Below are 22,801 nucleotides of genomic sequence, written 5' to 3'. Positions count from 1 at the left end.
AGTTGAATTTAGATGGAATCGGAAGCATTTAGTTCCGGTGTCCGAACCTGTATTGAAGCATCTTGCCTGTGAAAAAGACTGTAGATCGCAAAGCGAGTTATTCAGTGTTCCAGTTCCAGAGGACATTCCAGCAAATATCCCTGTTCCTGAGAAGCTTTCCGAAACTCCTGAAACAGATTATTCACCAATGACTGTCCTTGTTGCCAAACCCAGCCCTAGTTGCTATATCACTAGATCAGGTCACATTTCCAGACCATGTTCCAGATACACAGCAACTTGGACATGAACGTTGTGATTATTTCTCAGTCTTTCTGTAATTGCACGTCTATTTCAGATGTCATTTTATTGCGGACAGTTCATTAAAGAGGGAGGTTGTAGATCAGTATGTATGTATACCTTTAAGAAGCCTTCCATGGGCTTGCAGATGTGTATAAATACTGAGCACGTGTGAGCCAGACTGCCATTTTGTAGAGAGCTGTTGAGATGTAAGCATGCATGTATGTAATGGTCTATCAGTTAATCAGTTTGTATTTTATGTTGCTGCTATCCATCCTGATGTGTTTCCATATAATAAAGCATATGAATGAACTACCCCCTGTTTGTCTTGAATCATAACTCTGGATGAGCAACAAGTTTCTTTACGAATAACCCCCCCCCCCCTTTCTAGCCAAGGTAATCTCAGTCTAACAGCAATCAATTTACCCATTTTCTTTCCAAATTTTTCCAACAAAGGTGAATATTCCTTACATTTACTAAATGTTCACAGGCAATTATGTTTCTATCTTCATAGAACAAAAGACATTCGAAAGTCAAACCAACTATTTGTATCCTTTTTCAAGGCAAAGTGGAGAAAGCCAGTCAGCAGGGTGACTCTGGCTAAATGGCTGAAAGACTACATTTCATTTATGTGTGATAAGAACAAAATAACCTTGCCTAGGGCTGTGAAAACCCATTCTGCAAGATCTGTAGCCACCTCGCCAGTTTTCCAATCCAGAGCTTCGATGGATAATGTATGTTCAGCAGCTACTTGGGCTTCTCCACATACCTTTATTACTCGTTACAAATTGGACTTGGTCTCTAGGGGATGAGTGTCCTTTGGTTTGGTGCTCAAGAATATCCTTCTGTGAGTTCACCCAAGATCTTGGGTAGCTGGAGAGTCTGTCTTATCTATCAAAAATAAAATGAAGATTGACAACATCAGATGAAGAAGTTATGTACTTAACATAGCGTTCCATCTGCATTGTTTATCTTCATTTATCCTCGACTCCCCTCCCTCCCTCCCTCCATCCCCTGGCCTTTAAAGATTTTTTTGGTGGAGCAGATTGTATACCTTTGAATTATGATTTTGCAAGCATAGTAGATATGGCTTCCATTTCTACTGTATCTACTTTCTCTGCAAACTTGATCTGAGGTAATTCTGAGAGAGGGATAGTGATGATAGAGGTGAAGCTCGAACGTTTTTGGTTAGCATGAGCAGTAGTAACAGCCAAGTCAGTTCCGATATTGGAACTGGGCTCATCTGTCCGGTATAAATGAAGATGGACAACAGAGATGGAACGTTATGGTAAATACATAACTTCTTTGTACTAGAAGTCCCAGGGTAAAGACATGGAGATAGTTCCCCTGGGGACAAAGGGGGGGGGGTATTCAAATGCATGACTATGTCCACAGATCCAAGGGTCCAGAGATTTTCTCAGACCCAATCAGTGTTCCAGAAGGGAGGCCCAATTGTTCCCATCTGGAGGCAATTGGGGGTCAACTATACCTGCACCAGAGAGCCTGGCTAGATATAACGAGAGATATTTGGGTACAGAGGATTATTTCTAGAAGTTATAATTCCATTTTCCCTCCCACCTTCAGCTGTATGTAAAATTCTTGATGTTTCATTCAGTCAGAGGAGGGCAGCAGTACTAGAAATGCAAATGCTGTTAGGAAAAGAGTCATTCAAGAGGTCCCACCAGACTAGATAGAATCCGGAACTTGCTCAAGATTTTTAAGTGGCAAAGAAAACGGGACTGAAGACCAATTTTGGATCTCCGTGACTTGAACAAAGGAGTTTGATGCACAAAGTTCTGGATGGTCACGGTTCAGTCCATTCCTGTCTTTTTTAGGCAAGGACAACTTGGATGTGCATGATAGACCTTTAGAATATGTGCTATCACATAAAAATGAACAGACAATCCAGAAGGTATTTACGTTTCCGGCTGGAAGCCAGTCTGTACCAGTTCTGAGCACTGCCCTTTGGCCCCAACACAGCCCCCAGAGTGTTCACCAAGTGGTAGCAGCTCAATTGAGACTGCAGGAACTCGGTGTGTTTCCATACCTAGACGACTGGCTCATTACTGACACAACCAGGCATCTACTAATAAGCGCAAGAGATCAGGTACTCAGGATTTGTTCTCATCTGGGGATAACAATATATTACAACAAGTCCCGGTTACAACCAACTCAGACCCTGGAATTCTTAGGAGCAGTGTTCAACATGGTATCAGTGATCACTTCTGTTCTTCTCTCAAGAATGCAGTGTGTCAGATTCCAGTACAGGAAAATAATTTGCATTACTAAAATTTCGGCTTGGTTGATTCTGCTAACCTTGGGGTCTATGTCAGCAGCCATTATTTTAGGTTGTCTAGCAAGATTTTATATGAGAATTCTTTAATGGATGCTAGTAACTCAGTGGTCAATTCTTTATCAGCGCATGTTAGCACAAGTGAGAATCACTCAGACATGCAAGAGATAACTTTGGTGGTGGATTCGATCAGATCAGATTCTTCAAGGCTGTCCTTTCATCCTTCGTCAACCAAGGCTGTAGTGACCACGGATGCTTCCCAGATTGTGTGGGGGTGGGTTGGGGGCATTTTCTGGGGAAAACAGTCCAAGGCATTTGGTCCCCTAAGAGGCCAACATGCATATCAATGTTCTGGAAATGAGAGCAGTAGTCTTAGCATTGTAGGCATTCCAAGACTCTCTCCCTTTCAGGATGGTTGCGATCCAGTCAGACAGTATATCAGTAGTTTGGTACATCAACAAACTGAAGAACCTGTTCTTACCCCTTATGTTTAGAAGCCCTCAGAGTGTGGCAGTGGGCAGTCTCATCCACATGCTTTCTCATAGCAGAGCACATTCTGGGGAAGTCCATTGTTATAACAAATTGAGCTCTTCCATTCTTCTACCTCGTGTAGTCTCTCAACTTAAAATTGACAGAAATGATCTTCTGTTAGTGGGGCCAACCCATAAACAGCAAATGCAGCAGCTACTTTGCCCCCCCCCCCCCGGAGAATCACCAACGGATGCTCTACTCCACGATTTGTCCCCCGGTCACCTTTGTTTACTCACCAATTCCTCTAATTCCAAAATTTCTACAGAAAGGTGCCAGGTTGAAGAGCAAAGTCATCCTCACTGCACCTTACTGGCCTTGACAGATTTGGTTCCCCTTCCTTTGGCCTCATTTTCTTTAACCACCTTGGATTCTGGATCCGATTCCAGACCTCATGTCTCACCCGACAGGTATGACTCCTTTGGATATCTCAAACCTCAAGCTAACACTTGGTTTCTCCAATTCTGTTAATAGCCAGACACCAGATGCTTTCTTCTCACATCCGTCATATACTTTTATCTTCCCATAAGCCTTCTGCAAGAAAACTTTACACAAGTAAATGGAAAAGTTTTTTTTGTTGGGCATAACAAAAACACATTGACCCCTTTTCAAATCCTGTACATAGTGTACTCGAATTTTTGGCAACAGTTTCTAATGAGGGAGGTCTCTTCGTAATGATCAGATTTCAGTTACCAATATCTGATTTTCATATTGAATTTGAAAATTCTTCTGTGGCTTCATCTGAACTTTGTAAAGCATGTTTGAGAGGCACACGGTTGCTGAGACCCCCATATAAACATCCTACTCCACCATGAGATTTAAACTTGATATTGCAGGCCATAATTCCTTCTCCCTTTGAAATAGCAACTAAATGAGATCTTAAGTTCCTGACCTGGAAAACTATCTTTCTAGTGGCCATTATCCCTGCTAGAAGAATTTCATAACTTCAAGCATTGTCCTCTAAACCTCCTTACTTGATCTTTCATAAGGATAGAGTCACATCCTGTACCAATGCTTCTTTCCTTCCTAAGGTGGTGTCAGAATCCAACATCAGTCAGTCTGCTAATTTGTCAGTTTTCTTTCCTAACTTTGCAAAGCAAGGGGAATTTATGTTGCATTTATTAGATATTCACAGACCATTAATATTTTTACTTAAATAGAATTAAAAAAAATTAGAAAGGCAGATCAATTTGTCCTTTGCAGATGCTAAATTAGGAAAACCAGTTGCAAAGATAACCTTAGCCAGACGGCTGACGGATTGTGTACCCTTGATTTACAGCAAATTGGGTCTAACCTTCCCAAAACCTTTAAGAGCCCATTCAACTAGGTCCATGACTACTACTTCAGTGCTTCCATGGATGACATGTGCGGCTGCGGTTCTGTATTACATAAACGAAGTTTCAGAACTTCGAATACCATATGATCGAAGTTCTGAAACTTTGAAACTCTAAAAAAAGAAAATTAAAGTAAAAGTGTTTTAGTAGGGGGGCAAGCTCCCCTGCACCCCCGCTACTTAAATATACCAACTCCGAGATCGCGCTACAGCGTAGGAAAGGGAAATCTTCCCTTTCCCCTTTCCACGCCATTCTCCGTCAAAGTGCAATCTCTTTGTTTTGATTTTGATTTACTTTGTTTTTTTTTTTTTTTTTTTTATATAGAGTTTCGAAGTTTCAGAACTTCGATTATATGGTGTCATTTATGTAATATAGACCCTGCGGCTGCAACGTGGGCCAATCCTTGTACCTTTATTACTCATTACAAGCTGGATCTTGTCTTGAGGGGAAGAGCAGCCTTTGACTCGGCTGTATTCAAGAATATCCTTTGTTAGATTTCACCAGGGAATTTAGGTAGCTGGGGACTCTGTCCCAACAGCTGAAGATGGAATGAAAATTGACAACATCAGATAAAGTTGTGTACTTAACATAACATTCCATCTGTGGTGTTCATTTTCATTCTTCCTAGATTCCCACCTACCAACCCCCAACATTTCTCCTTTCACAGTAAATTCCTGAAAGAATGAAAGATTTTAAGGACATCACTGCCCTTCTGGTTGAGGCCCATATATGTCTTCTTCTGTTAGGATTTGCATAGTAGTCCTTGTTCCCTACTATCTTGACTACCTACAATTTACAGTTACACAAAAACTAATATACAAACCTGATAGCTGTCATGCCTTAAAATCTATTCTGCATACCCACGTTCTTATCAGAAATCTCCATTGTGTTGATAGACTACTCATAGATGTACATAAACCCAGTAAAAGAGCTGGTCAGTTTCTCTACTCCTGTGCCATAGCTAAGCTATGGAACATTCTACCAAACAATATTACCGGTACAGATAATACCAAAAAGTTCAAGCTTAAACTGAAAAACTACCTAGTCAACTTATGGGACTACCTTTGCCCTACAACCAACACCTAACACCACCTTCCTATTTTTATGATTCTTTCTCCTAACTACTAACTTTAATTTTTCTCCTTTCACCCCTCTTATCTTTTCTTCTCTTTCTGCATCCCCCTCCCACTGTTTCTTAACTTTCTTAATATAACACATCTGACAGTCTCCCTAACAGTTTTTCTCCCCGTGCCTCCGGTAAAAATGGGTTTCTGACCCAGTAGGACTGTCCCCGGTTACCAAATGTCAGTAAATTAAAAATGAAAAAGCACTGAATGTCCCTGAGGAAAATCACAAAGAACCAGTTCTCTTTAGTATAAAAAGTATTATTAGTAATAACTGAAAAGTCGTTCTGGGCAATGGAGATTTGGTTAAGATTTCTGGAAGTACTCCCAGATTTGTTTACAAGAGGACTATTAGTATTAAAAATGTTGTAGAAAGAGAGTACAAACATTTCTTCACTTTTTTCTACTACTAAGGCAAGAGAAACCTTTAAATGTAATAGTTGTACTATCTGTAGTTTTTTTTATGAAAGGAGGTATAGTGACCCTGAACATTTACCTTATACTATTAAAATCTTTGGTCAGTATACTTGTAACAGTAAGGGGGTAATGTATATTGCCATTTGCTCTAAATGACTGTTTCTGTGTAGGCATGAATACAAAAATTTTGGGCAAAAGAGTTAAAGAACATGTTTATGTCATAAAGAGTAAAGATAAAAATAATGCCTTGTATAAGCATTCTATTAAGTGTTACATTTCAGAAAATTCTTGTTTGCTGTATACGACTGAGTGTGGGAAGATAAGAAAGGAGGTATTTATAAGAATGCACTTGCTAAAAAAGAGACTGAGTGGCAGATAAAATTGCATGCTGATTTTCCACCGGGATTAAATCATTCTATTAACATTAAATGTTTTTAGCTGACACGAAACTGGCCAAAGTAGTGTTTTTTAATTGTGTAATTCAGTGTTTATTGGTAAGGATGAGTATAAAACTAAATCCTGTGGTATGTGTTTTTATTCTGATGAAGTCCACGGACGAAAGCAATTAATAAAAGTTTTTTTTAACATTAAAGAGAACTGGTTCTTTGTGGTTTCCCTCAGGAACATTCAGCACGCTTTTTTAATTTTATGGTTTGTTTTTTAAGCTGGTTCTTCCGGGAAGTATTTCAGCTTTTTCCTTGCAAATAAATAAATACATAAATAAAATCTCTGATGTAAAACAGCAAACAAGATCTGAGGTAGGTTAGGGATTGGTGCGTTATGGATGACTCAAGCGCTTTTTGGTGGCCAAGAGCTATAATAATGGCCGAGATGGATCTGAGGATCGCGCCCGAATCCAACAGTTGAGAAAGAACGAAAATGGGCAACACAGATGGAACACTGTGGTAAGTACATAACTTTTGTTTTTTGCGTTTACACATTCTAAGATTTTACAAAGATGGAAGTTACTAAAGAGCCCACGTGCAACTTAGTGGATAGTATAGGCAGCAGTTGTGTATAAAAATAGTTTTTTTCATTTCCATGAGAGTCTGAGTGTATTCTGTTTAAGGAGAGTATTGTATGCTAAACACAGTCTCAACCGTGAGATGACCGTGTGCAGGACCAGGATTAGTTAAGATGTTGTTTAAGCAGTGGTTTAAAACTATTGAGTTTGTTGGAGAGTTTTAATTGTGTGGGGATGCTATTTCAAAGTTTAGCAACATATTGGGAGTCGATAGTCTCCTGCAACATTATTTCAATTATTTGTAAGTAATAAGAATTTGTTGCTAGAGCAGAGGTCCCTTGCTGGACAGTAAGTCAGTAATAAATTATGTAGTGCAAGGCATTTTTCTGGTTGACGAATATGTGTGTGTGTGTGTGTGTGTGTGTGTTGAAGTTAGTTGTGATTATGTTAGGTAGTTGTGTAGTTCAAGCCAGTTCAATTGCATTAAGCTGTGACAAGGATGGGTCCTTTGAGGGAGATTGGTGGCAAATGTATCTATTTCATTGTAGCAGGAGGCAAGTTTCTGTGAGTATTGTTTGTTTGTTAGGATAGCAGCGGTGTATATTGTTGGCAAAGAGAAGGTGATGGCTAGAGTTTTCTTGCTCTCTCTGTAAGGAATCCGTTAATCATCTCCACATTTTTTTTTCTGGACCCAGAAATGAATGAAAAAGGATACTGCATACTTTGGATTTCCACAGACAACTCGAGTACTTTAACTGAACTAAATTTTTCAGATCTTTGAGTCAGTTGTTCTTTTCTTTTGAAGTTAAGAAGAAGGTGCAGCCTTTGTTAAAACAGACCATTTCCAAATGGTTGGCTAAAGCTGTTACCTTTTTTATGCTCACCACAAAAAAACATTCTAGGCAGGGTCAAGGCCCCACTCTACCAGGGCCTTAGCTTCATCTGTGGCTTTTTGGAAAGGGTTGTATTCTAAAAGTATTCTAGAAGCTGTAACTTGGTCCGCTGTATGTACATTTACACAGCATGGTAAGCTTGATTCCTTCACTAGTTTTTGATCACATATTACTGTGACCATTTTCCAGGGACTCCTAGACTCTTCTCCTTTCATCTCCTAAATGCAGTAACCTATGGCAATCTATTCCTGTTGCTAAGGCTACTGCAGCAGCAATCAATTTGATGGACGTAGTACAGTTGTGAAGTAAACTTGGCATTAACAGCAGATGTTCGAATGATTACTGGTGCAGTAGCCTTTCCCTAACTCCATACATTTTTTTGATGTGCTTTTTACGGCAAGGTGTAGACATGTCGCTTTTTGTTGTCCTTAGCATTGTCCTTTCAGGGCTTAGTCTCCCTGTCTCTTTCGGCAGGAAAACTCTGAAGTGCTTGGTGCCCATAGTAGTCTCTTAGTCATCTGTGTTCAGCTGCTTGACAGTTTGGGCAGTGGAAGGTGCCCTGAACCTTTGTAAGCTGGTTGACTGTTATGTCCTTGTCAGGAATTAACCCATATAAATAAGGCTACTGCAGCTGTGGTTATTGATTTCTTGTCTCTCTTGGCTAGCAGGTCATCCCTGAGCCCTTAAAGCCTATATGCAGTACAACTTGTATGCCCTTTTTGTAGAGGCAGAGAGAAGTGTAGGTACACCTCACTTTTATTGCCACACCTGACCTGTCACCATTACAGCCTGCTTGTGGCACTTCTTGGATGCGTTTCTTCTCAACAGCAGTACAGCAGCCAAAAAGGAATCCGTAATAAATTTCAGTGTTCAGTCGTACATTCTTTACTTTCATTCTTTCTATTCCTTCTTTGCCTTATGTCTCTGTAATATGTTCTTTAGAGGGTTTGACGTGTGAGTGACTTGTGTAAAGCAAATGTTCTTCGTGTTTCACTGTTGCAGTCATCACCTGTGGGTTATCCCTGCTGTGGTAGCCCTCGGCCAGCCCGAATACCAGAGTCAATGTTTTTGTGTGCCGGCTGTGCCTGTAGTCTGACTTCAGGTTGTCAGTACTATAAAGCAAGGCAGCCGACATCATTACATCAGTCTTTTTTGCCATGGAGCCCGTAGCAGAAGCAGTTTACATGAGTGCCGGTTGGTCACTACCAGAAGTCGAATTTCAGCAGAAAATGTCTAAAGCTAAGTACCTCGTTGGGGACCCTTTTTTCTTGCTCTAACCAATGTCCGAAAAAGTTAACAATTGTCTCTCCTGTGGAAAGCAGATCCCACACTGAGACTTTCATTCTTACTGCATCACTTGTTTAGGCCCAGACCACGATGTCCCTTGTTGCCGGTTCTGTGCCCTCTTTCATGTGAGAACCATTTGCCGTAGAGCTCTTTTTGTAGACAGTTATTTTCGTATTCCGTCTTCAAATTCCAATATGGCGTCCATCAGCCAACAATCCGCCGACATTCCAAAAAAACGTGAAGATAGAGACAGGCCACACAAGGCTAAGCCTTTCGACGATGCTAACGCTAAGCAAGTCGTCAGTTCTCCGGAATTCTGTGAGGCGCTTTCGCAGCACCTGATGCGTGACTCGCTTTCTGTGCAGTCCTCTGCTGAGACCCTTTCGGAGTCTGGTATGCCGCAGAAATCCACTTCGTCTTCCAAGCCCTTTGGCTGTCTCTGCCTCGGTTGGGTCCAGAGCCACGACTCTGGCACCGACGTCCGAGGAGTCCGTTCGCACTACCAATTCTAGACAAAAAAAACAATGTCTTCTCTTTACCGTTTCTCAAAGACTGACGGATTCTGTCAGGCCTCAAAGCTAGGCCACTTCTAGGAAATCTGCTTCTAGCCACCATCTTGCTACTGCTCCCCCACCCCAAGCTCAAATGCTTAAAATGGCAGAGGATCTCATCTCCCTTATCTAAGGTACTCAAGCCCCCACTCCAAAAAGGAAAAGGGTTCCTTCTCCAGAAATTATGACAGAAATTATGACAGACCAAGAGTCTGAGGAATCTGATTATTCTGCCTTTGAAGAGGAACAGCAGCCCTTAACTGTTTGAGGATTCAGATGCAGAGGAATCCATCCCTCTGCCTTCCCTCCAGAGGACCTCCCCTTCGGGGAAACCCTTCACTCCCTCAGGGAACATTTTCAATGGGAATGTCAGGACTACCCACAGTCAAAGAAATGACTTAGAGAGTTTCTGGACCTGCCCCAGCACAGATCCTTGGCCATCCCACGTATTCTAGAAGTGGTGGATGATGATTAGCTTGAATCCAGTTTAGCCCCTGATGCCCTGCCACCTGCTCCAGCTAAACCTGGCAGGTACTACAGTGTACCAGTTTCTCACAAATACCTGTACAGGAACCCTACTGCAGACCCTGAGGTCATTACATAGGGACCCAAAGGAGCTAAAACTCGTTCTGCCAAGAAGAATCTTCTTTCTGACAAAGACACCAGAGGTCTGGACAGATTGGGGTAAGAAAGTATACACCTGTGCAACCTTAGCAATCCGAGCAGTCAGTTTTCAGTTCCACATGTTAACATATCAACAACACACTTTGGAACAATTAAAACAGAAGATTGCTACGTCTCCTGACGGTGCCAACTCAAAAGAGCTGGCAGAATTGCTACACTCCACTTGTCAAGTGGCCAAACATTTATTGCAATGTGAATATGATGCCCTAGAAGCCTCTAGCAAGGCAGCAGTGACGGGATCTGTTGTTGGGAGACATGCATGGCTGAAGGAACAACCTCACCCTGATCATGTCAAGTCTAAACTTATTGATGCACCCCTAGATAAGGAACTCCTGTTTGGGGAAAAAGCAGAAGAGGTGCTTAAAAAGATGGAAGACAAAGCTAAATCTATGCAAACAGTAAAAGATTTCTTTCAAGTTCAACCGCCTAGATTCAGCAGGAACTTCCCCTCTAAGCACTGGGCCTTCCCTGCACCCAGCAGACTGTGCCAAACCTTCCCTGCACCCAGCAGACTGTGCCAAAGTAAGCCTTGCAGGGACAGGACATCCAGGCGCCTATCCCAGGGCAGGTAAAGAAGCAAACGATGGACCACTTCCGTCTCTAAGGCAGGGAGTTCTAAGCCAAGCTTCTATGGTAAGAACTCACAATGACTCTCCCTCCCCCCTCTGCCCTCCTTTCACTCATCTAAAACTAGGAGGAAGTCTCACCCTCTTCAAGGACAATTGGGTCTGTATAATCCAGGACCAATGGGTATTAAAATAATTTCTCAGGGATACAGACTCTCCTTCAGCGAACTCCCAATTCCAAGAGGGTACAAAGACCTCCTCCCAAACCAGTGGGCAGAGGCATTAAAACAGGTAAAAACCCTAATATCCCAGGGGGGCAGTAGAACCTGTCCCTGCGGATCAAACAGGAAAATGTTTTTACGCCAGACTATTGCTTGTTCACAGGAAAGAGGGCACTTGGTGCCCCATCCTGGATCTATCCAAACTGACCACCTTCTTGGTGGTTTCCAGATTCAAAATGCTAACCTTGCAGCAGCTCCTGCCTATACTCATACAGAATGCCTGGCTGGTGACACCAGACCTAAAAGATGCCTACCTCCCCATCCCCATCAGGGAATCGTGCAGAAATGTCCTGCGCTTCAGAGCAGGCAAATCGGGACTTTCAGTTCTCTGCACTGCCCTTTGGTTTGTCTACTGCTCCCAGAGTATTCACCAAATGCTTGGCCCCGGCTATTACATTCTGCAGACAGAAAAATGTACAGATTTACCCTTACCTGGATGACTGCCTCATTCAGGCGAACAGCAAAGAAACGTTGCTCCAGGATCTTCTCTTTGTCAAAAAACTCCTAACTTAATTAGGGTTCGCCATCAACGAGAAAAAAATCAAAGCAAAATCCCAGCAAGAAAATTGTTTTCTTGGGAGCTGTGCTAGACACAGTTACCCTAATGGCCTTCCTATCCCCAGAAAAGCAGAGTTTCCTGCCTCTCTACTTCATCCAGCTGGCTTCCAGAAGTCACCTCACTGCGAGGAAGTTCCTGCAAGCCCTGGGATACATGGCATCTTGCATCCTTCTCATTCCTATCACCAGGCTTCATATGAGAAAGCTTCAGTAGTACTTAAAGAACCTTTGGTGTCAGTACTCTCAGTCCCTAGAGACCAGTCTCCCACTGATCCCTTGCATAAGGACGAATTTCTCTGGTGGGCAGAGGTCTTCCCTTCATTCACTGACCTTCCAGCCAGGCAATCACCACCAACGCCTCAGACATAGCTTGGGGTGCTCACCTAGCAGGCAGGTGTACCCAAGGCCTTTGGAATGCCCAGAAACTTCACTTGCGCATCAACCAGAAAGAGATGATGTCAGTGCAAAACGCTCTGACTTCCTTCCAACCCCATCTCAGGCCATGGGTCCTCCTTATAAAAACAGACAGCACCACAGTAATGTGGTACATCACTAAACAGGGAGGCACCCAATCTTACCCCCTGGGCAGATTAGCCATGAGTCTTTGGCTTACAGCCACCTTCGTGGGGCTGCACCTAATTGTCCAGTACTTACCAGGGATCAACAACAGTGGCAGACCACCTAAGCAGAAACTTACTGGACCCCCACGAATGGCAGCTCCACAGCAAAATCTTTCTGCAAATCACCCAGGAGTGGGGGAATCCAGAGGTGGACCTCTTTGCCTCGCACCTCAATCACCAGCTGCACAAGTTTTGTACCAGGGAGTATCACCTCCTAGCTTGGAAGGTGGATGCCTTGACCTTCCCCTGGAGCTCCCTCTTTGTGTACATATACGCTCCTCTGCCCTTTCTTCCCAAGGTTCTGATCAAAATAAGAGAGGAGAGACCAAACACCATCCTCATCTCTCCAGATTGGCCCAGACAGCATTGGTACCCCTTACTAGGCAGTCTTAACTTACAGCCTCCCAAGATGCTTCCTCTAAGGTCAGACCTCTTGACCCAGGAGAGGGGGAAGATACTGCACCCAGACCTACAGACTCTCAAGCTTTCAGCATGGCTCATACACTAAAAAACTAACAAGGAGTCACTGTTAAGCAAACAGATCCTGGACATCATGACAGAGACCAGAAGGCCCAGCACAAGAAAATCTTATGCAGGAAAATGCAAAAGATTCTGCTCCTGGAAACAATCAAAAGGGGGCACTACCTCCCAACCTTCTATCCCTCTCATGCTGGATTACTTAGCAGAGTTGCTCAATAGTGGCCTCTCCTCCTCCTCTATTAAAATCCATGCCTCGGCCATCTCTGCCCATTATGATTCAGACCCACCCCTCTTCTCTCATCCTTTGATTAAGCAATTCCTCCAAGGGGCTTCTAATATCAGACCTACCAGAAGAATTCCTACTCCACCCTGGGACCTGAATTGTGTGTTAGAGAAACTAACCTTACCTCCTTTCGAACCTGCTGCTTCAACAGAATTGAAATATCTCTCCTGGAAGACTGCCTTCCTACTAGCTATCACCTAAGCCAGAAGGGTCTCAGAACTTCAAGCTCTCTTGGCTGTCGAGCCCTTCATAATTTTCCATGCAGACAGTCTCTCCTTGAGGACTAATCCCTCCTTTATGCCCAAGGTGGTATCTGATGTGACCCTTAACCAGGCCATACACCTTCCCACCTTCTTTCCCAACCCTCAAAACAAGGGGGAAAGAATTCTACACTCACTAGACGTGCACAGACAACTCTGATACTATCTGGACTGCACTAAGCCATTCAGAAAAACTGACCAGCTTCTTGTAAGCTTTGCCCCAGGGGCAGAGGGGAAGCCCATCTCCAAACAAACCATTTCTAAATGGATATCACACTGTATCCATTTTTGCTACAAACTACATAGGAAAAACCCATCCCTAGGTCAGTCTGTACCCACTCCACTAGGGTAACCTCCACTTCCACTGCCTTTCTCAGAGGAGTACCTACCAGGGACATAATGGAAGTGGCCACCTGGGCCTCTGTCAATACCTTTTGAAAGCATTACCACCTACCTCTCTTTTCGAAGTATAGGGCAGAGTTTGCCTCTGCAGTTCTGCAGGGCCTCCTGACCCATACCTAGGACTCTTATCTATCCTTCCACCCTTTACTTCAGCTTTGGGAATCCTCCCACAGGTGATGTCTGCAACAGTGAAACACGAAGAAAGTAGTACAGTTGTGTACACTTAACATAAATGTAGATGATCCCCCTTTTCACATCTTCCGTACGGGGATACATGCTTCCCAAGGTGGTTCTTCGCTACCAGGACCACTTGTCCCCCTTCCCTTGTGCTTCTGCCAGGTTAGGGCAATAAAAACTGAGGTAATGACATCTGCTGCCTTGCATTATAGTACTGACAGCCTGATGTCAGACTACAGGCGACAGCAGCCGGTGCACAAAAACATTGACTCTGTTATTTGGGCCGGCCGAGGGCCAACACAGCAGGGATAACCCACAGGTGATGACTGCAACAGTGAATACACTCGAACATCTACATTTATGGTAAGTGTACACAACTGTACTTTTTTAATTGCTGTGGTTTATTATTGCTTGCTGACTATAACTTTATAATGCTGATCTTATCCATTCTGGAGATTTCCAGCTTCGCTCTTCTTTAACTTATGAGTCTCCAGGCCGAGTATGCTTAGGTCAGCTAGAGCTGACCATTTTAATTTATTCCTCATTGTATACCTTAACTTTTATTTCCATAAAATTGTATTTTGCTGGTTAACTGTTTGGTGCTGAAAACCCAGGATGCTTTTCCTTCTAATTTGGTTGGTGGATTTGCAGTATTTCCTGAAACCTTCTAGCCTTTGACTTTGTAGTCTGTTCTTGGTCTACATTTTTTCTGTCTCTGAGCCTGGCTGGACAGGGTGTCTAGTCCATCTTTTGCGTTCATTGCAAATTCTCAGAACTGGGGTTATGTTTCAGCAGTTCCCATCTGCACATCCTGGGCTACTATTGCACCTTTTGTTGCATAGCAGATACGTCACATTGATGTCAGAGCCTCATAAACACTTTCTATGATCATGTTCTCTCAAGAAGTCCACATATGTCATTGTATTAAATATTGGGGGGGGGGGGCAGGCCTTTTCGTACCTTTTGTTAGGTTATTTCAGGTCTGTTCATCTCTAGTTCTTGCTTCTTGTGGTGATACTCCTCCTGGAGGCAGATTATTTAAGGATCTTCCAAAAAAGATAAGCTTGGGGATCTGTCCTTGAAGGTAGTGGAAGATATTTTAGCATGTATAAAAGATATTTACTAATCCTTTTAATAAACTGAAATAAATAAAGTAATATATAAGACTTGGTCTGTCTTCCTGTGCAAACCTCCCCTCCCTTGCCATTTTGGTCTAGGTTTTTGAAATTAATTTTTTGAGTGCCATTTTGATTTTCTGAATCACTAAATCTACCTTAGCATGGGATTTACAGAGATCTGGAGAATGGTCTTTCATTCCCTAGCACTGTGGGTGTCATGGTAGACTTAAGTAACCTGTGAAAGGTTTAGATGCTAAGCTTAAGTCATGAACGTGAAGAAAGATGGGCCTGGTCCTACACATCTGTTGTCATGGTAAGTACATAACTTTCATATACCACTGTCTCAACATATTGCACTTAATTGGTTCCTACATATAAATACCAAAAAATAAGCATTTTTGTAAGGGTCAGTCACCTCTGCATCCCCGTTGGGGGTACTATATCTGCACACCCCCACAGTTTATAGGTACTAACCCGGGGATCATGCTGTCACAGAGTAAGTGGAACACTTTTCCCGGTTAGGGGTCGCCACTGCAGAACTCTGGTCCACTAATGATTGGCAGTGAAATTTTACGGTGCCGAGTTGCCAGCCCGATGCCCAACTTTCAGAGAAGGAACACCCATTCACGCACGCACCTACCTGCATATGTCTAAACCTCACTCGACTGCAGGGAAGACATGCAAACTCCACACAAAAGGCACTCCAGCTGAGAATCGAACGGGAGAACCCCTTGCTGTGAGGTGACAACACTAACCGCTGCACCACCGCTGCAAACAACACTTTTTCCCCATATATAGAACTGTTATTTTTATGTAAGGAATTTGTCCCTCTTGCCTCCTTTATCCATGACCTCTCTCAATGAAGCAGGATTCAACAAGTGGGACTCGCAGTGAGATGCTTCACAGCAGAATGTCTTGGAGCCAAGCTCTTCTGTCTGTACTGATTTCTTTCCTGCATTTCCTTTACTTTGTCATGATTTTTCAGGCGTCTCTGCTCTTGTAGTAGGTAATTTGCTTTTCATCCCTCTGTCCCTTAATAATTGATGAGAGAGGGAACGAGTCCTTGCAATGAACTATCCTTGGATTCCAAAACTACAGGATGGCAATCTTCACAGTTTTTTGCTGTTGCTCTTTTTATGAGCATTTTTATTGTTAGATGGTTCTCTCTGCTTGTCTATTTGATTGCATATAATATAGCCTAGATGTATGTTTGAAATTACCACTCCAGCCTAAATCTTTTGTATTTATAACTCCTGTATCACAGACCTTTACCATATATATATATATATATATATATATATTTTTTTATTTTTTTTTTAAACTTCTAGAAATGTTTAGGGTTTTTAGTACTTTCAGTACTGTGACAGGGGTACACCGCATTCCTATTTCTAAGTCAGAACAACAGCAGGTATCTGGTGTTTCAGAAGTATATATTTTAGTGTAATAATCAAATTGCAAATGGTATGCATTTTGGTTTGATTGTAAATTTGAATAGTAACCTACACACACAAAATAGGTGCCGCCTCTTAAATTTGTAGCAAATCAGTGCTCAATGTTCTCCGCAAATGCACTTCACTCACAGAACAACCATTGAATAAAGTCTCTCTGTTTTGGTTGTTGGTATTGCATGTGTATCAGATAGTACAGCTTTGCACTACTGATTATATACGAGTCGTCATTCCTGACCAGTGCAGTATGTTTCTTGCTGTTTTTTTGCGTTTCATTTATACTCTCAAGTATTTGTCTTCTCAGCTCATTGAGAATTATTTTTTTGTTAACTTCAGATATTAAGCTCTGTATACAACTTATTTCTTCCTTCCCATCCCTATACCCATCTCTAATTATATATACCAGTTCTGAGGTAGTATAACAGCAGGGAAAGGGCAAATTCCCCTTTCTCTGCTTTTCCACGACCTCCTCTAAAGCAAGTCCAGCAGAAGCAATGATTCAGTTGCTCTTTCCTGCATTACATTCAGTATTACAAATGTTTGACTACATGGTGTACTATCATAAATTGCATTCTGCTTCTGTGTGTGTGTGGTTGTACGCACATAAATGTTTCTGTGTGTGTGTGAGAGAGAGGGAGAAAAACATGCTCGTGTGTGCGTGTGGAAAATGTTTTAGTGGTCATGAACAGTGTACTTAATCATAAAGGAAATGTCAACATCAGGAATATAATAACACAAAATTGGCGGATCATTAACAGTCATAGAGAGTTAAGTCAGACTTTGAGAAATAAACAACAATTTGTTAACATTAAAACACGTGGTATTAAATGCTTGAAAAATCAGATACTAGAATTCACATTGCTTTTAGTAGTAAAAACAAAGGGACATACAAGTGTAATGTTCCAGCTGTAGATTCATACACAAAGGTGCTTTTGTGATTTTGCCCCATTTAAATTATCACATAGATTTTAAGGAAAGGTATAGTTGTAATACTTCTGGAGTGGTTTATCTTGGCCTGTGCTCAGCCTGTGATTCATTCTATGAAGGCATGGCTACAAGAAGGCTGAGAGATAGGATTCAAGAACATGTAAGGGCTGTTAAGAGTAAGGATGTAAACAATGCACTTTACAAGCACTCAAAAGTATGTAAGAATTTTAGTAAGTTCTTGTTTACAGTTCTTGAAAAAGTAACAATAGATAGAAGAGGGGTTAACTTCAGAAATTAAATTGAAACTAGAGAAGTGTGTTGGCAAATAACTGTGTGCTGAAGTTCCCCCTGGTTTGAATGAATATGTTAACATAAAATGTTTTTTTAGCAAGAAGGAAACTAAAGAGTTAAGATTGTTGATTTTTAACTATGGTTAATTGATTAATATATGTATAAACCGGTTGTATTGTTTGATCAGATTTTTCTGATGAGTGTAAGAAAGCGGAGATTAAAACATTTTTTACGCTAATACAGCTTGGGGTCCTTTGTTGCAAAGTGAACTATTTGTTTTTAATCATAAAGCATGTTTGTGTTTATTTTTATTTTGTTAACTGGAATATAGCACTGATCCCAGTGGACCTTTTCAGGCTACATACATAGAGATAGAAATCAAATATTAGTAATAAGTATCAAGTACAAGGCAAAACTAAAATTCATTTGAGCGATTGTTTTATATTTGCATATTTAGTTAAGTTTGTAGTCTGGAAAGGACGCTTGCATCAGTTGAGATCCATAAATTGTCATTAATTAAACAAGCCTGAACTCAAGTACAACAGTAAAACTTAAATTGTAGTTGTATTATTGTAAGACATCTAACATTGCAGTGATGTGCATGATTTAATGGAAATGTTCCAGTTTACAGCACAGTAGGACTCTGTGACAGCATTCTCACCATTTCCTGGTTTTGTTCTGCAGATGACATGGCTGAACTTCTCCTGGGGGAGTGCAAGTTAGAACAGCACCTTAAGGAAAACCCAATTAAGCAGGGAACCAGTTCACCAGGACCCAGGGCAAAACTGACAGAGGTCAGGAAGCATTTAACGGCAGCACTCGATAGAGGGAACTTAAAGGTATGGTCTCCGCACTTGGAATTTATGGGAAACTGTGTGCACCATAGAGGCAGATCTAGAAATGGGTTGCTTTGGCTGAGTCAGACCAAAAACAGTAATTTCTTTCAAAGTGTAAGTTGTCAGTTTTGCTGTAAGTCATGAGATCTTGTGCAATGCAGGTACATTAACACGTCCACATTAAATATATTTCTCCAGAGTCTGGAGGTAGTTTATGAAACTTTTCATCTCTTTAAAAGGCAGGTCAGATAAACTTGAGATAGGAAGTTGTGCAAGAAATTCACAGGTCGGTGAACAAAGTAGAAGTGTTCATTTTAATGTATATTTCACCTTGTTGTGTAACAGATTTTCTGTTTTTAACCTTTTTTATCGTCGCAGTATAGCGTAACTCTTTGACCTTCCAGCCCTCCAGTCTTTATCCTGTTTACCTGCCTACCTGCATTTGTGGCTAAAATGTACTTCTGTACATGTTTCTCCTAACGCAACATACTACAGTCAATTTGGATTAAGGTCCTACTTATGGCAGAGTTGAACTGACTGACTGATATACGTTTAGTTTTGTTAACCAATAAATGCTTGAGAGGATACAGAGCTTGTTACTATGGAGGACGTAGAAGAAAGCATGTTACAAAAATGATTAAACATTTCAAGGGTGTGCAACAAAGACGCAACAAATTTGGCAAAGTAGTCAGCACTTTGTGGGTAACTCGCAAGGTAGTTGCTTAATGTTGAAAGAATGATAATGTATATACTTGGATATTGGTTGACAAAAAATGAGTTACTTATTGTGGTGAATAAAAAGTGGTAAATTATGAAATCAGACATTGTGGCTCTATTTATTATTTTATTTAACATTTGTTAACCAGGAAATGAAACCAGTTTTCACCGGAGGTCCAGGGAGAAACGCTCCAGACGCATGTATTTGTAATGTGGGAGGAAACAGGAGCACCCGAAGGAAACACACATGAACACAGGGGAGACAGGCAGACTCCGCACAGGACATCCAGCCGAGAAATGAACCAGATAACCTCTAGCTGTGAGGGAAGAATGCTACCCGCTGCACCACTGCGCCGTCCTTTTGGATGTGATCTGTGTGCTTAGAGTAGTTACCATAGCCTTAAGCATAGTGTGCAGTCATGTAGAACAGTCGTGCTAGTTGCATAATTCTTAAACCAGGATTATACTAATGACATTTTTGCATAATACTTTTACTAATCATGTATTAGTGTCCATAGTACACATTTGCATACTGTGTGTAGCAGTGTCAGAGATGCATTTGCTTTGTGGCTTTAGGATGCGCACATAGTTGCCATCCTACAAATGCTGCCTGCCCAACCTATTGTATTTGTTGTTGGGGTGGGAGACAACTAACCGACCCGCACAGATCGGTGCTCGTGTGTGTACTGCATGCACTGCCTGCCCATATTTGTATTGATTTGCTGTCATGCCTGCATAGCAAGTTCATTGGATATGAAGGTGAGTTATACTTGAGTAAGATAATTCAGGGTTGCAAGTAGAAGAGGCAAGTCAATGTATGTGACAGTTTTAAGGTATGTACTGTGCACTCATGACCTGCTTCTTACAGTCTCTAGTAGATCAGTCAATAGCCTTGAAACATAAACTACAGGGGAATTTCGCTCCCTGACAGTAACAGATTACTTGTTATTAAGAAATTCACTGCTATATTATTTGAACATGAAGTAAACTAACTTTCTTTATTTAGTGGTAAAAGATGGTGATAGCATCACAGAGCAAACATATCTCAGACTAACTTTCTGTTGCTCTCACTTTTGTACAGCATACCGATAAAGCTGTCTGCCAAACACCTTCCTAGCTAAAATTGTGCTACAGTGTCTTCTATCCCCTTTCTCCATCTACTTGCCGTATCGTAGCTAGAAATGTGCTTATCCCCAAAATCCCCATGACTTGCCCTGCCCTTAGTAACTCAGCATGCTAGTTCCGGCTCCTACAAGATACAAATGGAAAATAAAATCCTGTATAGATGTCTTGCCTGCTGATACCCAAATTTAGCATTATGGTCTTCTTAAAAACTTCAACTGGACATTGGTCAGTGGCAGAGCTTAACTGCTGTTGTTTAGCATCAGTACATTAGGTCAAGATCCACCTGAAAATGTCAAATTATCAATGATAACATTGCTTAGACTTTGCTTTACAATAGGCGTGGGTGAAAAGACTTTACATAAGCTGGAAAAGACACATGGAATTACCTTCCAGATGATGGAATGCAAAAGCAAGCAGTAACGGCATTTAAAGGCAAAAGAAAAATGCACCTACTTAGTGAAGCCACCTGTCTGGTTTTGTGATGGTGTTTAAATGACCTGTTGTACAGTCCTTGTCTTACAAGAGTTTCCTCATTGATGCATTTCGCCAGAATTTTGTGAATCTGGAAAGTGCCACCTCCTGATGTTTTGTACTTAGTTTGCACACTGTGTTCTTGGTATAATCTGTACCATATTTAAACTTTTATATATTTATATGTGTGTGTTCTGCTCCGTTTTTTCTCCAGTGCATGGACTTTTTATTTTATTTGATTGTTTTTGAAAAACGGAGAAGTTTATCGGGCTATTCATATTCAGTCTTTTGTTTTTTACGTTTCTTAAATAATGTCTTTGTATAACGGCGGATTGCTGTTCTTCTGCCAGTTGTGCTATACTGATTCTGCGTTTTGATGTACTGTGTATGCCTGTGAGGCTTGTGTTCCCACTCATACCCAGTAGTACATCAAGGCTTTGAAACGGAAGCAATGGAGAAAAGAAAGTCTCCGTTGCTCTGTTTTCTCTCTCTCTCTCTCTCTCTCTCTTTTTTTTTTTTATTGTAAAAAAACAAAAGTTTCGGGGCAGTTTATACCAACAGAAAAATGTCCGGGCGACCGGACCTTTTTCCATTGGTATATTGTGGGATTTACAATGGGCAGGCTGGTTGGGCTGGCCAATCAGCATGTACGTTTTAGAATATTAATAGGGAGGAATTATGTAGTAGTTATTACAGACTCCTTTACCATGGCTATGGAGTTGACGTTATTTTTGTAATATACTAGTGAGAGAATCTGGTACTCTAGGAGTGGCCATTTATTTATCAGTTGTTCTTAGAGGCATGCTTCCCTTCAGGGGGCAGCATGGTGCGAACATCCTTATTAACATCACATATTACATGGAGACATGAGTGAATTATAAAATAGAAAACAAGCCATTACAATTTTGTTTTTCATGCATAATACATGTTTACTTTCTTAAGTTATTCAGTTTAACATTACATATATTACTCAAGTCCTACTTTCTCTGAAGTGTCAGTCGTCCTCCTGAACTTTTTGTATGTGTTGTTCCCACAGGTGCCATTTATTTCTATGTACTCTGCTCTTCTCCTTTTCTGAAGATCCCGCATCCAATTATTTTATCTCTTTTACATCATTCAGTAAGTATGCTACAGTTGCTCACAATTCCTTGGTTCCTTTCCTGATTTTCTCCAATAAATTCCAGTTCACTCTTGCTTATACTTCTACTTGCAGCCATCCCTGTTGGTAAAATCTCATTTCTCCATTTCTGTATTGGCTTAGTTCTCAAAATATTTTCTGCTACTGTGTGTGGTGGTTATTGTTTTCTTTAAGGGGCCTGCATACAAATCCTAGTCTCTCCTTATTTTTTGTTTTCAGCAAGACAGAAATGATATTGAGGCACTCGCCCCTGTTTTGTCATAACAGTGACCATTTCATGTCATTCTGCACCACCATTCCTAACTTCTACTGTCATTTAGAGATCATTTCTTTATTAGTAGCATGCAATTAATAGTTGTATGCATTGCACATCGTGTTATCACCACCTGCACTTTACCAAATATAATATGTACCAGCTAAAGTGTTGCATTGTCTTCTTAGCAGATGTCCTGGCCCCTATCTGTACTTTAGGACTGCTAGGCTGTGTCATCATTTCAAAATGTATACAAGTACACAGTCACTAAACCACAACTAAGCACCAGGACAGCTGATAAAAAACAAAGAATTCCAAGAAGCCTGGCAGGAAAACAGGGAGGGTCTCCTTCTGGAGGGTTTGGAAAGGTGTCTGTGATCTGTGTTATGGTGTGTACCTTACAGAGCTGCTGTCTCTTTCTGTTAATTTGGTACACTTGGGTAGAAGAGCAAGCCATAAATGAGATAGTTGGGTAGAGACTGCTGACAGCATTAACTGG

At 41.4% G+C, this 22,801-nt stretch overlaps 1 protein-coding gene across 1 annotated transcript in view; it reads left to right on the top strand.

The window, feature by feature from the left end:
• Positions 1–22,801, top strand: part of TTC7B (tetratricopeptide repeat domain 7B) — a gene marked incomplete in the record, with an annotated part of 1,939,345 nt that overhangs the window by 206,417 nt on the left and 1,710,127 nt on the right. The window contains 1 exon segment of the mRNA XM_044074706.1: positions 18,447–18,601. Within this exon segment, the coding sequence (XP_043930641.1) occupies positions 18,447–18,601 (155 nt within the window).

The sequence above is a fragment of the Protopterus annectens genome, chromosome 6.part0, assembly GCF_019279795.1.
Source record: "Protopterus annectens isolate FY-2018-M chromosome 6.part0, PAN1.0, whole genome shotgun sequence".
Taxonomy (NCBI): Eukaryota; Metazoa; Chordata; order Ceratodontiformes; family Protopteridae; genus Protopterus; species Protopterus annectens.
The sequence above is the reverse complement of the archived record's forward strand: the minus strand, read 5'-3'. Positions and strand labels throughout refer to the sequence as shown.